This window comes from Cervus canadensis, chromosome 11 (assembly GCF_019320065.1).
Source record: "Cervus canadensis isolate Bull #8, Minnesota chromosome 11, ASM1932006v1, whole genome shotgun sequence".
NCBI classification, from domain to species: domain Eukaryota; kingdom Metazoa; phylum Chordata; class Mammalia; order Artiodactyla; family Cervidae; genus Cervus; species Cervus canadensis.
In genome coordinates, this window is record NC_057396.1 from 70,536,729 (window position 1) to 70,550,176 (window position 13,448).

The 13,448-nt window shown below is 46.6% G+C and overlaps 1 protein-coding gene across 7 annotated transcripts in view; it reads right to left on the bottom strand.

Annotated features, from left to right (window-relative positions):
• AMBRA1 (autophagy and beclin 1 regulator 1) overlaps positions 1–13,448 on the bottom strand; it is a 166,224-nt gene that overhangs the window by 87,935 nt on the left and 64,841 nt on the right. For all 7 annotated transcript variants that reach the window (XM_043482806.1, XM_043482801.1, XM_043482802.1 and 4 more), the window contains 3 exons: positions 12,993–13,172; positions 1,313–1,393; positions 537–637 (listed from right to left, as the gene is read on the bottom strand). In XM_043482806.1, coding sequence (XP_043338741.1) covers positions 537–637; positions 1,313–1,393; positions 12,993–13,172 — 362 coding nt within the window. The remainder of the gene's footprint in view (positions 1–536; positions 638–1,312; positions 1,394–12,992; positions 13,173–13,448) is intronic.

A 13,448-nucleotide genomic window follows, 5' to 3' on the forward strand; every position in this document is an offset into this window, starting at 1 on the left:
AACACTGGTTGCTGCTATTCAACCACCATATAACTGCCTCGGCTGGCCTGTCCAGCCCACTTTCTGTTCTGTGGAAATTTTTAAGCCAGCTCCTCCAGGGGTCTCTTTGCTTCCTCTGAAGACTCCACAGGGCCTGGGGACTCCATGTGCTGGCAGCAGACAAGGGTCGGAGAGGTGTGCCCTCAGCTCCTAATTAAATCACAGGATCTGGCTCACGAGTTCCTTGCCAATAAAACACCAGCAAGGCACCTTTATCATTCCATTTAAAAAAGTCAAAAAAAAAAAAAAAAGTCTATTTGCTGGATTAAGAAACAAACGGTTTAAACAAAAAAAAAAAAGATGTCTGAAGGAAGAGGGGATGGACAAAAAGCAGCAGCTTCCCTGAATCAGTAGCTTCCTGCTCTGAAGGCATCTGAGTATGAGACTTTCCGCCAGATGCCGAGATGCCATCGTAACAATGCAGGTAAAGAAAGGGAACGCTCTCGACTCCTTCTTCTTTTAAAATTTCAAAAGACGAAGAAACAACTCCTCCTTACCTGCCAGGACCCTGTTAACAGAAGAGTGAGTAGCCAAGCCAGGCTGTCCACGTTCATGAAAAATCCCAGCATAAGGCAAATACTCAGGCAGCAAGAAACGCCTGTAAGAAGGAATTGCGTGTTAAAAGCCTACTATCTTAACACAAAGGAGATACACCATCTACCAACCCTCAATCAAAGATAAGGGCTCACAGGTTGGATGCATGAGACAAGTGCTTGGGCCTGGTGCACTGGGAAGACCCAGAGGGCACAGGTAGAGAGGGAGGTGGGAGGGTGGATCGGGACCATGGCTGATTCGTGTCAGTGTATGACAAAACCCACCACAATATTGTAAAGTAATTAGCCTCCAACTAATAAAAATAAATGAAAAAAAAAAATACTGTATAATCTACCAAAAAAAAAAAAAAGTTAAGGGCTCCACTAAGCCTAGGAATCCACAGAAACCTAGAGCAGAGTGAAATTTCTAGGACACATCCCTTCACACACATCTATCTTCTTCCTGATCGTGCTTCTAAGGTTTCCCGGGGTTTTTTTTTTGGTGGGGGGGGGCCTCCTATTCTTGAACAGGATGCTCCAAACGCCACTTTTCTATGCCTTTTCGTTGTGGTTAATCATCTCCTGGGAAGTTTTTAGGTGGCAGCGCTTGACTGTAGGCTCCCTAGGACATAATTCCAGATATGGACAATCGAGATCAGGAAGTAGGTTTAAAAATCCCAGTCTCTTGTAAAGGCTTCCTTAGAAAAGCCTCCTCTAAGAGCTGACTACCCGGTTCTCACCTTGGGACAAAGCGTCCAAGCGAAGGTGCAGACATCCGGGCGTTGCGTGGAGCTCGGTGCCGGGATCTGTCACCATTGTCCCTGGAGAAAAAGAAAAAGGCTGCACGTGAGAGAGTCACTAAAGCAGAATCAGACACCAGCCCCAAAGACAAGACATGTCCCAAACTCAAGTCCTACCCTCAGGTGAAGGCCCCGGAGAAAGCAGTCATCCCGGTTGCTTACTAACTTGAGTGGCACATTCATATACTGCATTTCTGGAGAACCTCGATTAAAAAATTTATGAGCATTTACTAACAGTTCAGTAAGAAGGAAGATTTTTCTTGAGTTAATGTGGTCTCTGCAGCATCTGAAACTGAAACCAAGTTTGGATCTTCTAAAGGGATTTAGAATGGATACATGTAAACTTTTTTTTCTAGATCGAAAGATAAGAGAAACTTTGGCTTTAGAGGATCCATGAAGGAAAGAAAATTCTCCTGAGAATTTCATTCAACAACTGATTGTCTTTAAATACATCGCCTTAGGTCCTTGGTATGGAAAAATCATTGATATGTGAAAGAAAAACAACACAAGAAAAAGACTAGGCAGTCCTTTCTTTTAGAGACTGAAAAATTAACAATGATGAAGATGATCAGACAATGCAATCTAGGTCATTTTAGTAAAAAGAAAAACTGTTTAGTGTTTGCTTTAGAATAACAGTAATAACCACCATTATTAAATAGCCACCAAGTCCTAATACAAAGGTTATTAATTAATACGTTATCTCATTTAATCTTTCCATTAAGTATCATTAGATGTGTTTTACAGATAAGGGACTAAGGACCAGAGAGACAAATGCCCAAGGTCATACAACTAGTAAGTGGTTGAGATAAGATTCAAGGAAGATCCGTCTGACTCTAAAGCCCGGGCTCTTTTCACTACACTTCACTGCTTCCTACAAGAGAAGAGAAGACAGAGCCTTCACGTGGCTTAGCTTCCAATGCATGAAAGGAACAATAAGCCAAAGGGCACTGGCTGGACAGAGTAGTTAATTAACTGCTCAACCAACTCTACAAAATAAATGAACCTCTTGAGAGTTTGATTTGGGATATTTTCTAAATTCTTCCTTTGGATTATCTTCAACTTAATGAGATAATCTTCAAACTGGCCCTGGAATCAAAGACAACACTTTGGCTTTCAAGGGCACTACTAAGAGCCTTACAAACCAGAAATGAAAGCCTAGGAAATTTTTTATATCTTGGTGGAATTGGATGCTGAGCATTTAGAGACAAATCAATATCAGGGATATTGGAAGTTGATCCATTAAAAGTCAGTACTTGGTTTTTATCTTCCCAGAAGAGACAGCATATCTCTGTTTTCTTTAACATAGCAAATTTCTTTGACTTGAAACTCTACAGCTAAAGGGAGATGCAAGGAAAGAAAGACAAGACCATATGGAAAGTGAAAAGGGGATTATAAAGAATGAGATCAGAAGTTCCTGACCAGTAGACTGCAACTCTGGGGTTGCAACTCTGCAGTCTGCAACCCACCAAATTATTACAAGGAGTAGCTGATCATCAAACAAAAAAAGGCAGCTCCCAAATTAAGTATATTATTATTTTTCAATATGTAGATTCAAGTTGTGATCAAAGTACAAATTCAGTTAAAAGTACAAGTGAATTCATGACAGCTCTTCATATATTCTACTTATCAATGGGCACTAAAAGTGCAACTAATTATCATGAGAGGAGTTAGAAAATATTTTGAAGTTAAAAAGGGTTCTGAGGGGGGAAAAAGGGTCCTAGGCCTCAAAACAGTCGAAAATTAAGTTACAGAAAGCAGCATCATGGGACAAATCCAATTACTTTATTCTACAGCTATGAGAGAGAGCTGGCCTTCCCAGAATCACAATGCGGAGCTGACAATTTACTTCTGAACAAGGGCCAAAGAGCCCTCTCCCTCTGGACAATAAACAGCACTCTCTCTGGCATGAGCAGACTTGGAGAGCAGGAAAGGGGAGCGGGGGCAGAGCAGGAGACAGTTGTTGTTGCTTAGTCGCTAAGTCATGTCTGACTCTTTTGCGACCTGATGGACCATAGCGCCTGCCAGGCTCCTCGGTGGGATTTCCCAGGCACGAATACTGGAGCGGGTAGCCAGTCCCTTCTTCAAGGGAACTTCCTGACCCGGGGGGTGGAACCTGCATCTCCTGCACTGGCAGGCAGATTCTTCACCACTGACCCACCGGGAAGCCCACAGGAGACAGTACTAAACAGCAGTTGCCAGAACCCAAACATGACACAGAGCTGGGTGACAGGACATAGGAAGGTAACTCAGAGAAGTGGACAGACACCACGGCTGGGAGAGAATCTGGGCTCCTGGGACATACTTCCTATGGCTCTTTTCATTGTTATTAAAACCCACAAATAATTAACTTCCTTCTGATTCAGTTTCTCCTCCCATTTAAAAAAAGAAGGGAGGAAGGAGGACAAAACATGGTCAGAGATAATGGCTTTATGTTACTTAGAGATTACTGGAAGATATATACAGATGTATCTATATATAGCTATATCTTCCGGTAAACTCTGAGTAACATATCATAACAATCTCCCTTTTTATATATATATATATAGAGAGAGAGAGGAAAATAAGATACATATACAGGAAAATCAGCTGGCTCAGACACAAGCAGTCTCAGACTGTTACATTAGGAACCACAAAAGAGGCAATATATTAAGTGACTGGAGATGCATCTAACATTTTGATTAATGATAGGGAAGTCGGAGTTAAACAGCATTTCAGTAAAATGTAGAGAAGACTTCAAATTCAAATTGTTGGGCACACTAACAAAGAAGCAGAAATAACAGAACTCACAGACTGATTTGGAAAAGTGGACCGTGGTGAACACACAAACGAGATGCTGCCTATAGGAAAAAAAAAAAAAAAAAACCAAAGGCATCTGGGAGAAAATAGCCTGTAACAGTAATAACTCAAACATTTCGTGACTGGAAAAAACTTGAAAACATAAATGAGCAAGGTGGCACAGGCCAGAAGGCCCAACCAGCGGACAAGTTAAGCACAAACAGGGCAAAAGACCCAGGTTTTCCCGCTGGCACACAAAAATCCCTGACTAAAGGCGTGGCTCCAATAAGCGAGAGGGGAAGACAGCAACTCATGACTCTGGCTGCTAGTTCTCCCATCGTCTAGAAAGGAGAGAAAGTTCAAAATAAGGAGCTGAGATGGGGGACCATATTTCAATGTAAAGGATATCTGCAAAGGCTCGGCGGAGGGGGTGCACAGAAGTGAGGGGAGAGGGGAGGAGTGGTAAGAGTGTTAAGAACGGACAAAGAAATAAAAAAAAAAACTTAACACGTTCAATTTAGAAAACTACACAGACTCTGCCACTCACTTCAGTGCTGATACAAGATCAACACGGAGCAAGGCTCCACGAGACGAAGGAGGCAAATTTAGGCCGAGACTGAAGGTTAGAAAATGTTTGCCCGATGAGCAGAGGGTGAAAGGTACCCAGAGGCAGTTCACACAGGAATGATGGAGGGTGCTACATACTGGAGACCAACATAACACAACACAAGGGCTTCCCTGGTGGCTCAGAATTCGCCTGCCCGTGCAGAAGATGCGGGTTCAATCCCTGGGTCAGGAAGATCCCCTGGAGAAGGAAATGGCAACCCAGTCCAGTATTCTTGTCTACAGAATTCCATGGACAGAGGAGCTTGGTGGATGGACTAGTCTATGGGGTCGCAACACAGTGGGACATGACTTGGCAACTAAACAAGAAGAATAAGGACAACAATGTAACATAGACCATGCCCTTTTCAAGGGGGTGGGGAGGGACTTAAAAAAACAAACACAGTGAAGACCCGAGTATGCAAACATGCTGGCACTGCTCCTCTACCACTGGAGGACTCTTTCTCACCAGAATCCTTTTCAGGGAAACACCTGAGAAATCCTCATCAATTTCATCAGTCAGAAGCTGCCTTTAAGCCAGCGGGACAGAAGCTGGCTGAGTTATTAATGGCTTTCCCAGCTGTTGAACTCTGTGCATCTCTGATTAACTCTCAGAGGGGTATTTGGGAAGGAGAGAGGAAAAAAAAAAAATCAGACTTTCTCATAAAACATTTTATAAGGAAAAAAACACCCATCAAACAATTAAGCATCTAAGACGAGTACCAAATTCAAGAAAATGCAATCTCTGGAACAAGGGAGAAACACAGCAGCTACCCTTGCTAAATGCCTGGGATTAATTGCCTCAGAGAGAGGCTGTAATTTAAAGGAACGGAAAACACACCTACAGGCTGTTGTCTGAGTCCTGACCAGACAGTCGGGCTGCCATCACTGCTCTGGACAAACAGCTCTGACTCGGGCCTTTGTCAAGGCAGCTCTGGCAGCACAGAGCTCAAAAGGCCGTTGTCTTCTTAACACACAGTTGACTTGGCTGAAAATCAGACTATTAAAAAAATACCTGTTTTCCCGAGCTCTTCGGTTTCTACTCAATCTCCAGACAACAGAGGGCGTACCCCATCACTCCTGCCCCTGGAGGCACAGAGATCTCGGCCAAGTCCTTTCTTTACTCGGGTGCCCTCAGTGAGGCTCTGGTCTCTATTTTGAAGGACCGTGTGTGTGCGCCAGGGTGAGATTTCGGGGAGGGAGGCACAGGCCCAGCTGGGATTATTCACAGGGGATACCTAATAGCAGAGGTCTCTTGGAAATGCAGAGCCTTAATTCTTCTCCAAGGAATAGTAATATAACAGATAATTACCACTTACAAATTCTTCTCCTCTCTTATTCTACCTTTAATTTCATCTGCATACATTATGCAAATCCATATTCCTATTGTGCATTTTATATTAAAAAATAAATACATATCTCTAAGTGATAGTTACCCTCCTTTCCCTCTCTTCCCTCTTGGCTGTTTAATTCTTTAAACCCAGACATATTCCATTTTTCTTTCTCTTCCCCTAGCATTCTTTATAATAAATATTCATATGTATTTTACTTGCACAGAAAGAATACTAATTCTAAAGCTGCCAAGCAATAATACTATGTATTTCTAAGCAATAGGAAAGAGCTGGAATCCTCGGGAAAGAGCTGGAATTCAGGCAGGCATATATTTTATAAATATGCTGGGGCTCCATAGGTACCAGATACCCTATTCCTAATCCTCAGGAAGGGAATCTGAACCCTGGTGGTTCAGATGGTAGAGAATCTTTCCTGAAAGGCAGGAGACCTGGGTTCGATCCCTGGGTCAGGAAGATCCTCTGGAGAAAGGAATAGCTACCCACTTGAGTATTCTTGCCTGGAGAATCCCATGGACAGAGGAGCCTGGCGGGTTACAGTCCATGGGGTCACAAAGAGTCAGACACGACTGAGTGACTAACACCTTCACAATCCTCAGGAGGAAGTCTCCCCACTTTGCTGAGACTTATTATTCTATGTCTGCTGAGTACAAGGAAAATTCTTCTAAGACAGTTAGTTAGGTCCAACAAAGATCCAAGAGCTTTAGGGCTGAAATAAACTTCAGAGATTATCTAATCTGACTTTACAAGATCAGACATTGAGGCCTGGGGTAGGACAGGCACTTGCCAAAGATCAAATGACAAATCACAGGAGTCCCTAGACGATAGGTGTTAGGCTCTGGGAACCAGCGGGATCACACAAGAGAACCTGGTTCCACTCACCGCTGCTCTGGGAGTCACTTGCTACTTTTATAAACTGAGTGCAAAATCAGTTCCAGTGAGAGTAAAAAAGGACTTGGGCAACATTCTGTGTGGAGAAGTAGGAAGTGAGACAGCTCAGCTCTCACGCGGCTCGTCTCCCCAGGAACATTCACAAATAGGCCCCACTCCTGGAAAACGCCAAGGCCTCTCACACCCAGGACTTACACGCAGTCCTCACATGCCCCCGTGCGGGTTCCGCCCACTGCTTTCTAACTGGCTTCCCTGCATCCGATACTTGCCACCTGCCTAGCCAGTGCTGTCAGAACTCACTGCCTAAAATACACATTGAATAATGGTTCCCTCAGACAAAAACGAGGTCAAAACTTCTCAGCCAGGCATTCCAGGCCCTCCACAGCCCAAGTCTTCCTGATCTTCTCGCTTGAACACTTCATTGTCTGAAACGTGAACGTGAAAGTCGCTCAGTCCTGTCTGACTCTTTTCGACCCCATGGACTGTACAGTCCATGGAATTCTCCAGGCTAGAATACTGGAGGAGGTAGCCTTCTCCAGGGGAATCTTCCCAACCCAGGAATCGAACCAGGGTCTCCTGTAATGCAGGTGGATTCTTTACCAACTGAGCCATCAGGGAGCAAGCTATTGCTTCCACTGCTCTAGCCACGGATCTCTGCAGAGTCTCCAAATAAAGCCTATTAATCTTCCATGTTTAGGTTTTTGCTGAAGCTACTCCTTTGTTCAGAATCTCCTTCCCTACTCCCATCCTCCACGTCAGTCCGTCAGAGTCCTCGGCCGTCTCCACACCCAGCTGAAATCCACGAAGCCTTCTCACATCTCCCCCAGCACCCTCTCCACGTGCGTTGGTGGTATCGTGGTGAGCATAGCTGCCTTCCCAAGTACTCGCTCCCCTCACACAATGCTGTCCTGTACTTCAGGGGTACCTTATTACAGTCTGTTATGAGACACTACGTAAAGATCTGATCATGTTATTCTACGGCTTAGAAGTCTTCAGTGGCTCCCTCTCACCTGCAGGGTAAAGGTCACCTCCTTTGCAAGGCACCCGAGACTTCCCAAGATCTGGTGTCACCCTAACTCCCGGGCTCATCTCCTGCCGTATCTTGGACTTGACAACCTGACCATACTTGGCAACAAGGGAACTCCTGACAGACTCCAGAATGTTTCATGTTTGTATGCCTATGCATTTATTTGCCTTTCTTCTAAGCATATCTGGAGGGAAAGTCCTATTTTAAGACATATACTTTCTCTTTTATAAACCCACCCTGTAAAAACAAGCAACCATCACAAAAATCAATTATGTGAAATTATTTAACACTCTGGTGAAAAAGGAAGTGAACAGTTTCTTATCTCATCTCAGTTTAAGGACTGCTTCCACGAAACACCACCACTGGTAAGTGTACGAGGGTGCCTGACGTGGCTGCCTTGGCAGGTCCCAGTCAGCAAAGAGAACAGTCACTCTACCGCGCGCTCCCTCACAGCTTCTCCTGCACCTCTGATACCAAAGCGTTACAGTCTGTAAGTCAAAGGGAGAGAAAAGGCAGCCTCATTTCAAAGCGAAGAGACAACCTTTCCCGCTGAAGGCTTACTCTTTGCTTTCTCGGCTACAAGTAACGCATTTGCTGTCAGCAGTCACCGGCGCCCACGGGGGTCCTGGAAACCGGGCACACGGAAGACAGCACAGGGGCACGGCCACTGCCGAGGACGTGTGGCTGCACCCGACCGGAACGTCGAGCCCTGAGAACCTGACCCAAGCACGTGGGTCATACAAAGCCGTCAGGACTTCACCCACAGACGGACGGTAAGAGCAACACTACTGGTTTTCTAACATATTTTCCTGGTGTGACTTAATTAAATTGTAGTCACGGCAAAAGGGCAGATGAAGATGATTAAATTCCGGCAAGTAACTTCTCCTACGCCACACCCAATCAGACGGCAGAGCTGAGCGACAGCCTTCAGAACCCTCCTCAGCTATATTATATACCAAGAAGGCCTTTCGATGACCTCCTTGCTAGAACTTCCCCACGTCTGGCAAGGGGAACACGAAAGCCTGCTGGTTGAGGCTCCTCTGCACGAATGCACGTGCGACAAACACATCATGCCAAACTGAGGATCCAGCACCCATCCTGGGCTCTCAGAAACGACTGTCAATCACTTCACGATGAAACGGACTGGCGTGTTTGCTCACAACATGGATTTCTAGGTAAAAGGAGGCCAAATACAACCAGATATATCGGAAGAGTTAATAAAATACATGCAACAGACTTAAAGAGACTTCATCTTAAGGCTGAAAGACTAGGATTTCTCACGGAGATGTTTGCCCAAAGTATAGCCCAGTGTCACAACTGTGAATGAAGGACTATTTCTCTCTGTGCTGGCAGCAATTTTTAAGAAGTTGAATATAATTTCCCAGTGTTGGGAGATATTTGCGACTGATCTAATCTGAAGCTTCTCCAGTTCTGACTGTCATTAGCGCAGGGTATCTTTGCCTTGGAAGGCAAAGTAGTTACAAAGAGAGGCAAGATGATCGGAAGATAATTCTGGGATTGTAATTACGTTTAGAGTAACAGATAAAATGAGGAAGGGGGGGTGAGGATAGTTAAAACGATAGTCATAAAGTCACAGACACCACCTCTTTTGTAGGACTTAGGAACTACGGGAACACAGCACTCAACCTGGGCTTCATAAAAGCCTCTCTCGTCTTTTTCCAAAGGGATGGTGAAAATAGAAATGCAAGTTTTCCCTCGGCTTCTTTGCCATCTACATTCTAGTGGGTGGTCTGAGCTCAGAAGCAGGCAGACAGCGGGGTCAGGGGCAGCCGCATCTTGCCCTGCTAGTGAGCACCTTTATGCAGAGACAGACGCTGAGGGCGTCAGGACAGACCTCCTGACAGCAGGTTTCCGGGCGTCCTGCTCATGCATTCTGACAGACACGGTGCCCCTGCAGTCTCCATCCTTGCCGCAGACAGAGACGAATGGTAGGAGAAGGTGCCCGCCTGGGAAGACGCTCATCAATCCAGACAACAAAGAATAGAAAACTTAACCTGATGACCAACCTTCAAAGTTATCCCCCACAAGTGCTAAATCTACAGTCTTGTTCCCCCAGCAAGCTCATGGAGCTAGGACTCAAATCTGGTTGTACCTCATTCTTAAAGGGTTTTAAATCTGCAGGACAATAAAGTCAGACACTAGATATGTTTGCTCCTGATCTCTAATCTTAGATATGCCTGATTTTGGTCAAGCTTCAGTATCCTTACTTTAAAAAAACCACACTGAAAGGAACAACTATCTCAAAGGGTTATTATAACGAGTAAACCAGATTTTTAAATATACAATGTTGTGTCTGTTATTAATTAGTGTACATGAAAAACATGGTAGCTGATCCCTTTCATTCGATGGAAGATTAAAGAGACCTAAGACAGAAGGGATGTGGGTAACGGCTCCCTTTGTTTTCTGAGGCCGCCATATACCTGGATGGGACAAGCTGGAGAAAGGCAAAATGATCTCCGACTCCGCAAACGGAAGGAGAGAGCAGAGGCCGTGCTGGAGGGGCAGAGGCAGGAATGCACTGTGCTGGGAAGGCGAGAAGCCCAGCAGAGCAGGGTCTCTTAATGGTATTCTAAGTGTCAGGAGGATCCCAGGCCACATCTAACTTACCTGCGTCTCTGTACTTGAAGGAACTATAAATTACAAGTGCACAGCCTGTAACTTCCCTTCTGGTTGAGGAAAAGGATTGGGGAAAGAAATTAAAAGGAGCTGGTACGTCCCTAAATTTCTCACTTTGTCTCCTCTCAGAGCCCCTCGAAACTAACAGAGGGGCAACCACACGCAGCCCTCGGTGTACAGCAGGGGGAGGAGGGCGGGGGAAGAGAGAAAGCACCAGCAGACTGTAACTGGGCCTCAAGCAGCCAGCAGTATCCTTCACGAGACGGCCTGGACAGCTAACACTGAGGTGACTGATCCACAGCTGCTCTTAAAAAACAAGATTATGGTCTGCTCCAGCCCCCAAAGAAAGGCAGACACCCAGGGGAGGGGCTCTGGGAGGGGCTGGAGAGAAACCAGTCCACTGTCCCTAACCAGGGAGCCATGTGAGACCCCGAGGGAAAAAACAACGGCTAAGTCAGTGCATGAAAGGTGAAGAAGGCGATGTAACTTCAGGTCTCACTGAAGCCAGGGGGCGGCGAACACAGGTGGGCCGTGGGGAGCACAGAGAGGAGGCAATCTGACACAGGAAAATGGAGGGGGAAGGATGGGGAAAGGGAGGAGGTGGAAACAGAAAAAAGAGAAGGTAAGATGAGAACAGAACATTTTAAACTAACCCAGAACTCCATTGTGAAGGACAAGTCACGAGGCAAGATACAGCTCAAAGGCACGAGCCCCACGTTTCACCACGGCGAAGAGAGAACAGCCTTCCACACACGCGTGCAGAGGGGGCTCTGCAGTCTGCACCGACTCCAGGGCTCCGCGGGATTACTGAGGCTTCCCAGCAGCCCTGAGTCCCGGCAGCTTTGGCACTGTACGCTGAGACTGCGTCGCAGAATAGCCCCTGGGGCTGGAAAAACAATCATTTCGGCAAGGGACCAGATCTCCCTCCAGGGGTCTGCCCAGCTAAAGACGGACGGGAGACTCTCCCTTCACTGCCGAGCCCAGAGCCACCCTCCCCCAGCAGGGACTTAAGGCAGGAGGACACACGCCAAGCGTCCCAGAGCAGCTGGGCCCTTCTCCCCACACCAGCCCTCCTCCGTTTGCCACAGCACAGCTGTTTCAGGGCATCCTTGCATTTCCTTCACATTTCCATCTTCCTCAGACAAATGAACCTCCCACGGAGTGTTCCTTCTGCCTCTAAGTACACAGTTGTTTGCATGTTTAAGGATTGAATCAGGAGGGCAAATTGCTACGATGGGTGTCCCCATCTTCTTGGTCCTCAGGAGCAAAGATATTTCTCAAACGCCTTAAAGCTCCACTGCAAGATGGCTCCTGGAGAACTATCCATTCAGCTCACGAAAGAAGGCGGAAGGGAGGCAGGAACTCTTAAGATCCCAGACTTGACCAGGCCATGTCAAGATGAACGGGAAGAAAAAGGAAGATGACTGACAGGCTGTCCTGCTCCAGTACTGGCAGCAAAAGAGACAGGGGCAGTGGGAAATGCTCAACCATCCTTCTCTCTTTCGTATTTTGCATGTTTTGAGAAAATCAAAATGTAGGAATCAAAGCAAGAGCCAAACGTCCAATTTGATACAAGCCAGGAAAACTCAGTTTCAGGACGGAAAGAAACACAAGAGGTGGCTAGAAAGGTCATGCGTGGCAGCTGAGAGGTGGTAAAACCCGGCAGCCACTCTGCGGAGCTTGACCCCGTGGCCCGGGGCTGACGCTGCTCCTTCAGTCCAACCCTGTAACCCAGCTGACCACTCGAAGAGGCTAGAAGACGGAAACACCTCTCAACCCCCACAGTAATCTGACAGGCCATCTCCAAGGATCCTGACTGGGGGTAGGGGGAGACTGAGGACGCTGAGAGGCAAGAGACCAGGATCTCAAAGAAGCATTGTTATTGAGGCTGTAAGAGAATTCTGTCTCCTAGGGAAATTCAAGTCTTTTATTTTTAATCTCTATATCCACTTTTTCTTAGAAAAAAACACCAACCCTCCTGCCTCCTGGATGGTGTGAAGACAGTCCACATGAAGCATTTCCACAGTGAGTGTTCACGCAAAAGGGAAGTAAAAATGTCGCCTGAAGGACAGCGGCCCTCTCCTCCCAGCCTGGCCTGGGCCCGCTGGGCCATCTCTTCCCCCAGGAGCCAGGGAATCAGCAGTGCATTGGCCAGAGGTGGGGCATGCCCTGGGCATTTTAGTCCTCTGTCCCTCACCCCATGCCACTGCTCGTAAGTAATAACTTAGGGGTCTGAAGCCAGAATGTCAACCACTGCTGCTCGGACAGTGGCTAACCTGGAAGTACTCACGACTGGGGAGGAAGGAGCAGGGAGAAAGCAAGCTGAACAGATACTTACTCAAAGTCCTCAAACTCCAAGTCGGCTCCCTCCACGGAAGGACCCTGGTTGTCTGAGGAAGAGGAGGAGGTGGAAGAACGGAGGCGGTTCTGCTGGTAGCGCATGGAACGCTGGCGGATACTGTCTCTCCGGGACAGGTACTGGATCATTCTCTGGGCATAGTATGCAGCAGGAGACAACCTGAGAGAGACAGAGAGACACAAACACAAACTAGCACTAATGTGGGGAATACCGGGCAAGACAGTAAATCCAGCTCTCCCATCACATCTCCCTGCCGAGGCGGGCTCCGGAGGCATGAAAAATAAAGGCCATTTAACTCACCAGGAGGTTTGTGCTGCGCAACGTGCTTATCAGACTGCCTGATCTCGGAGCAGAAATACTGGTGGTTAAAGAGGCTGTTTAATCAGTCATCATCTGATCAACAGCTGCCCCCTCCCACGAGCTTAACACTGGACT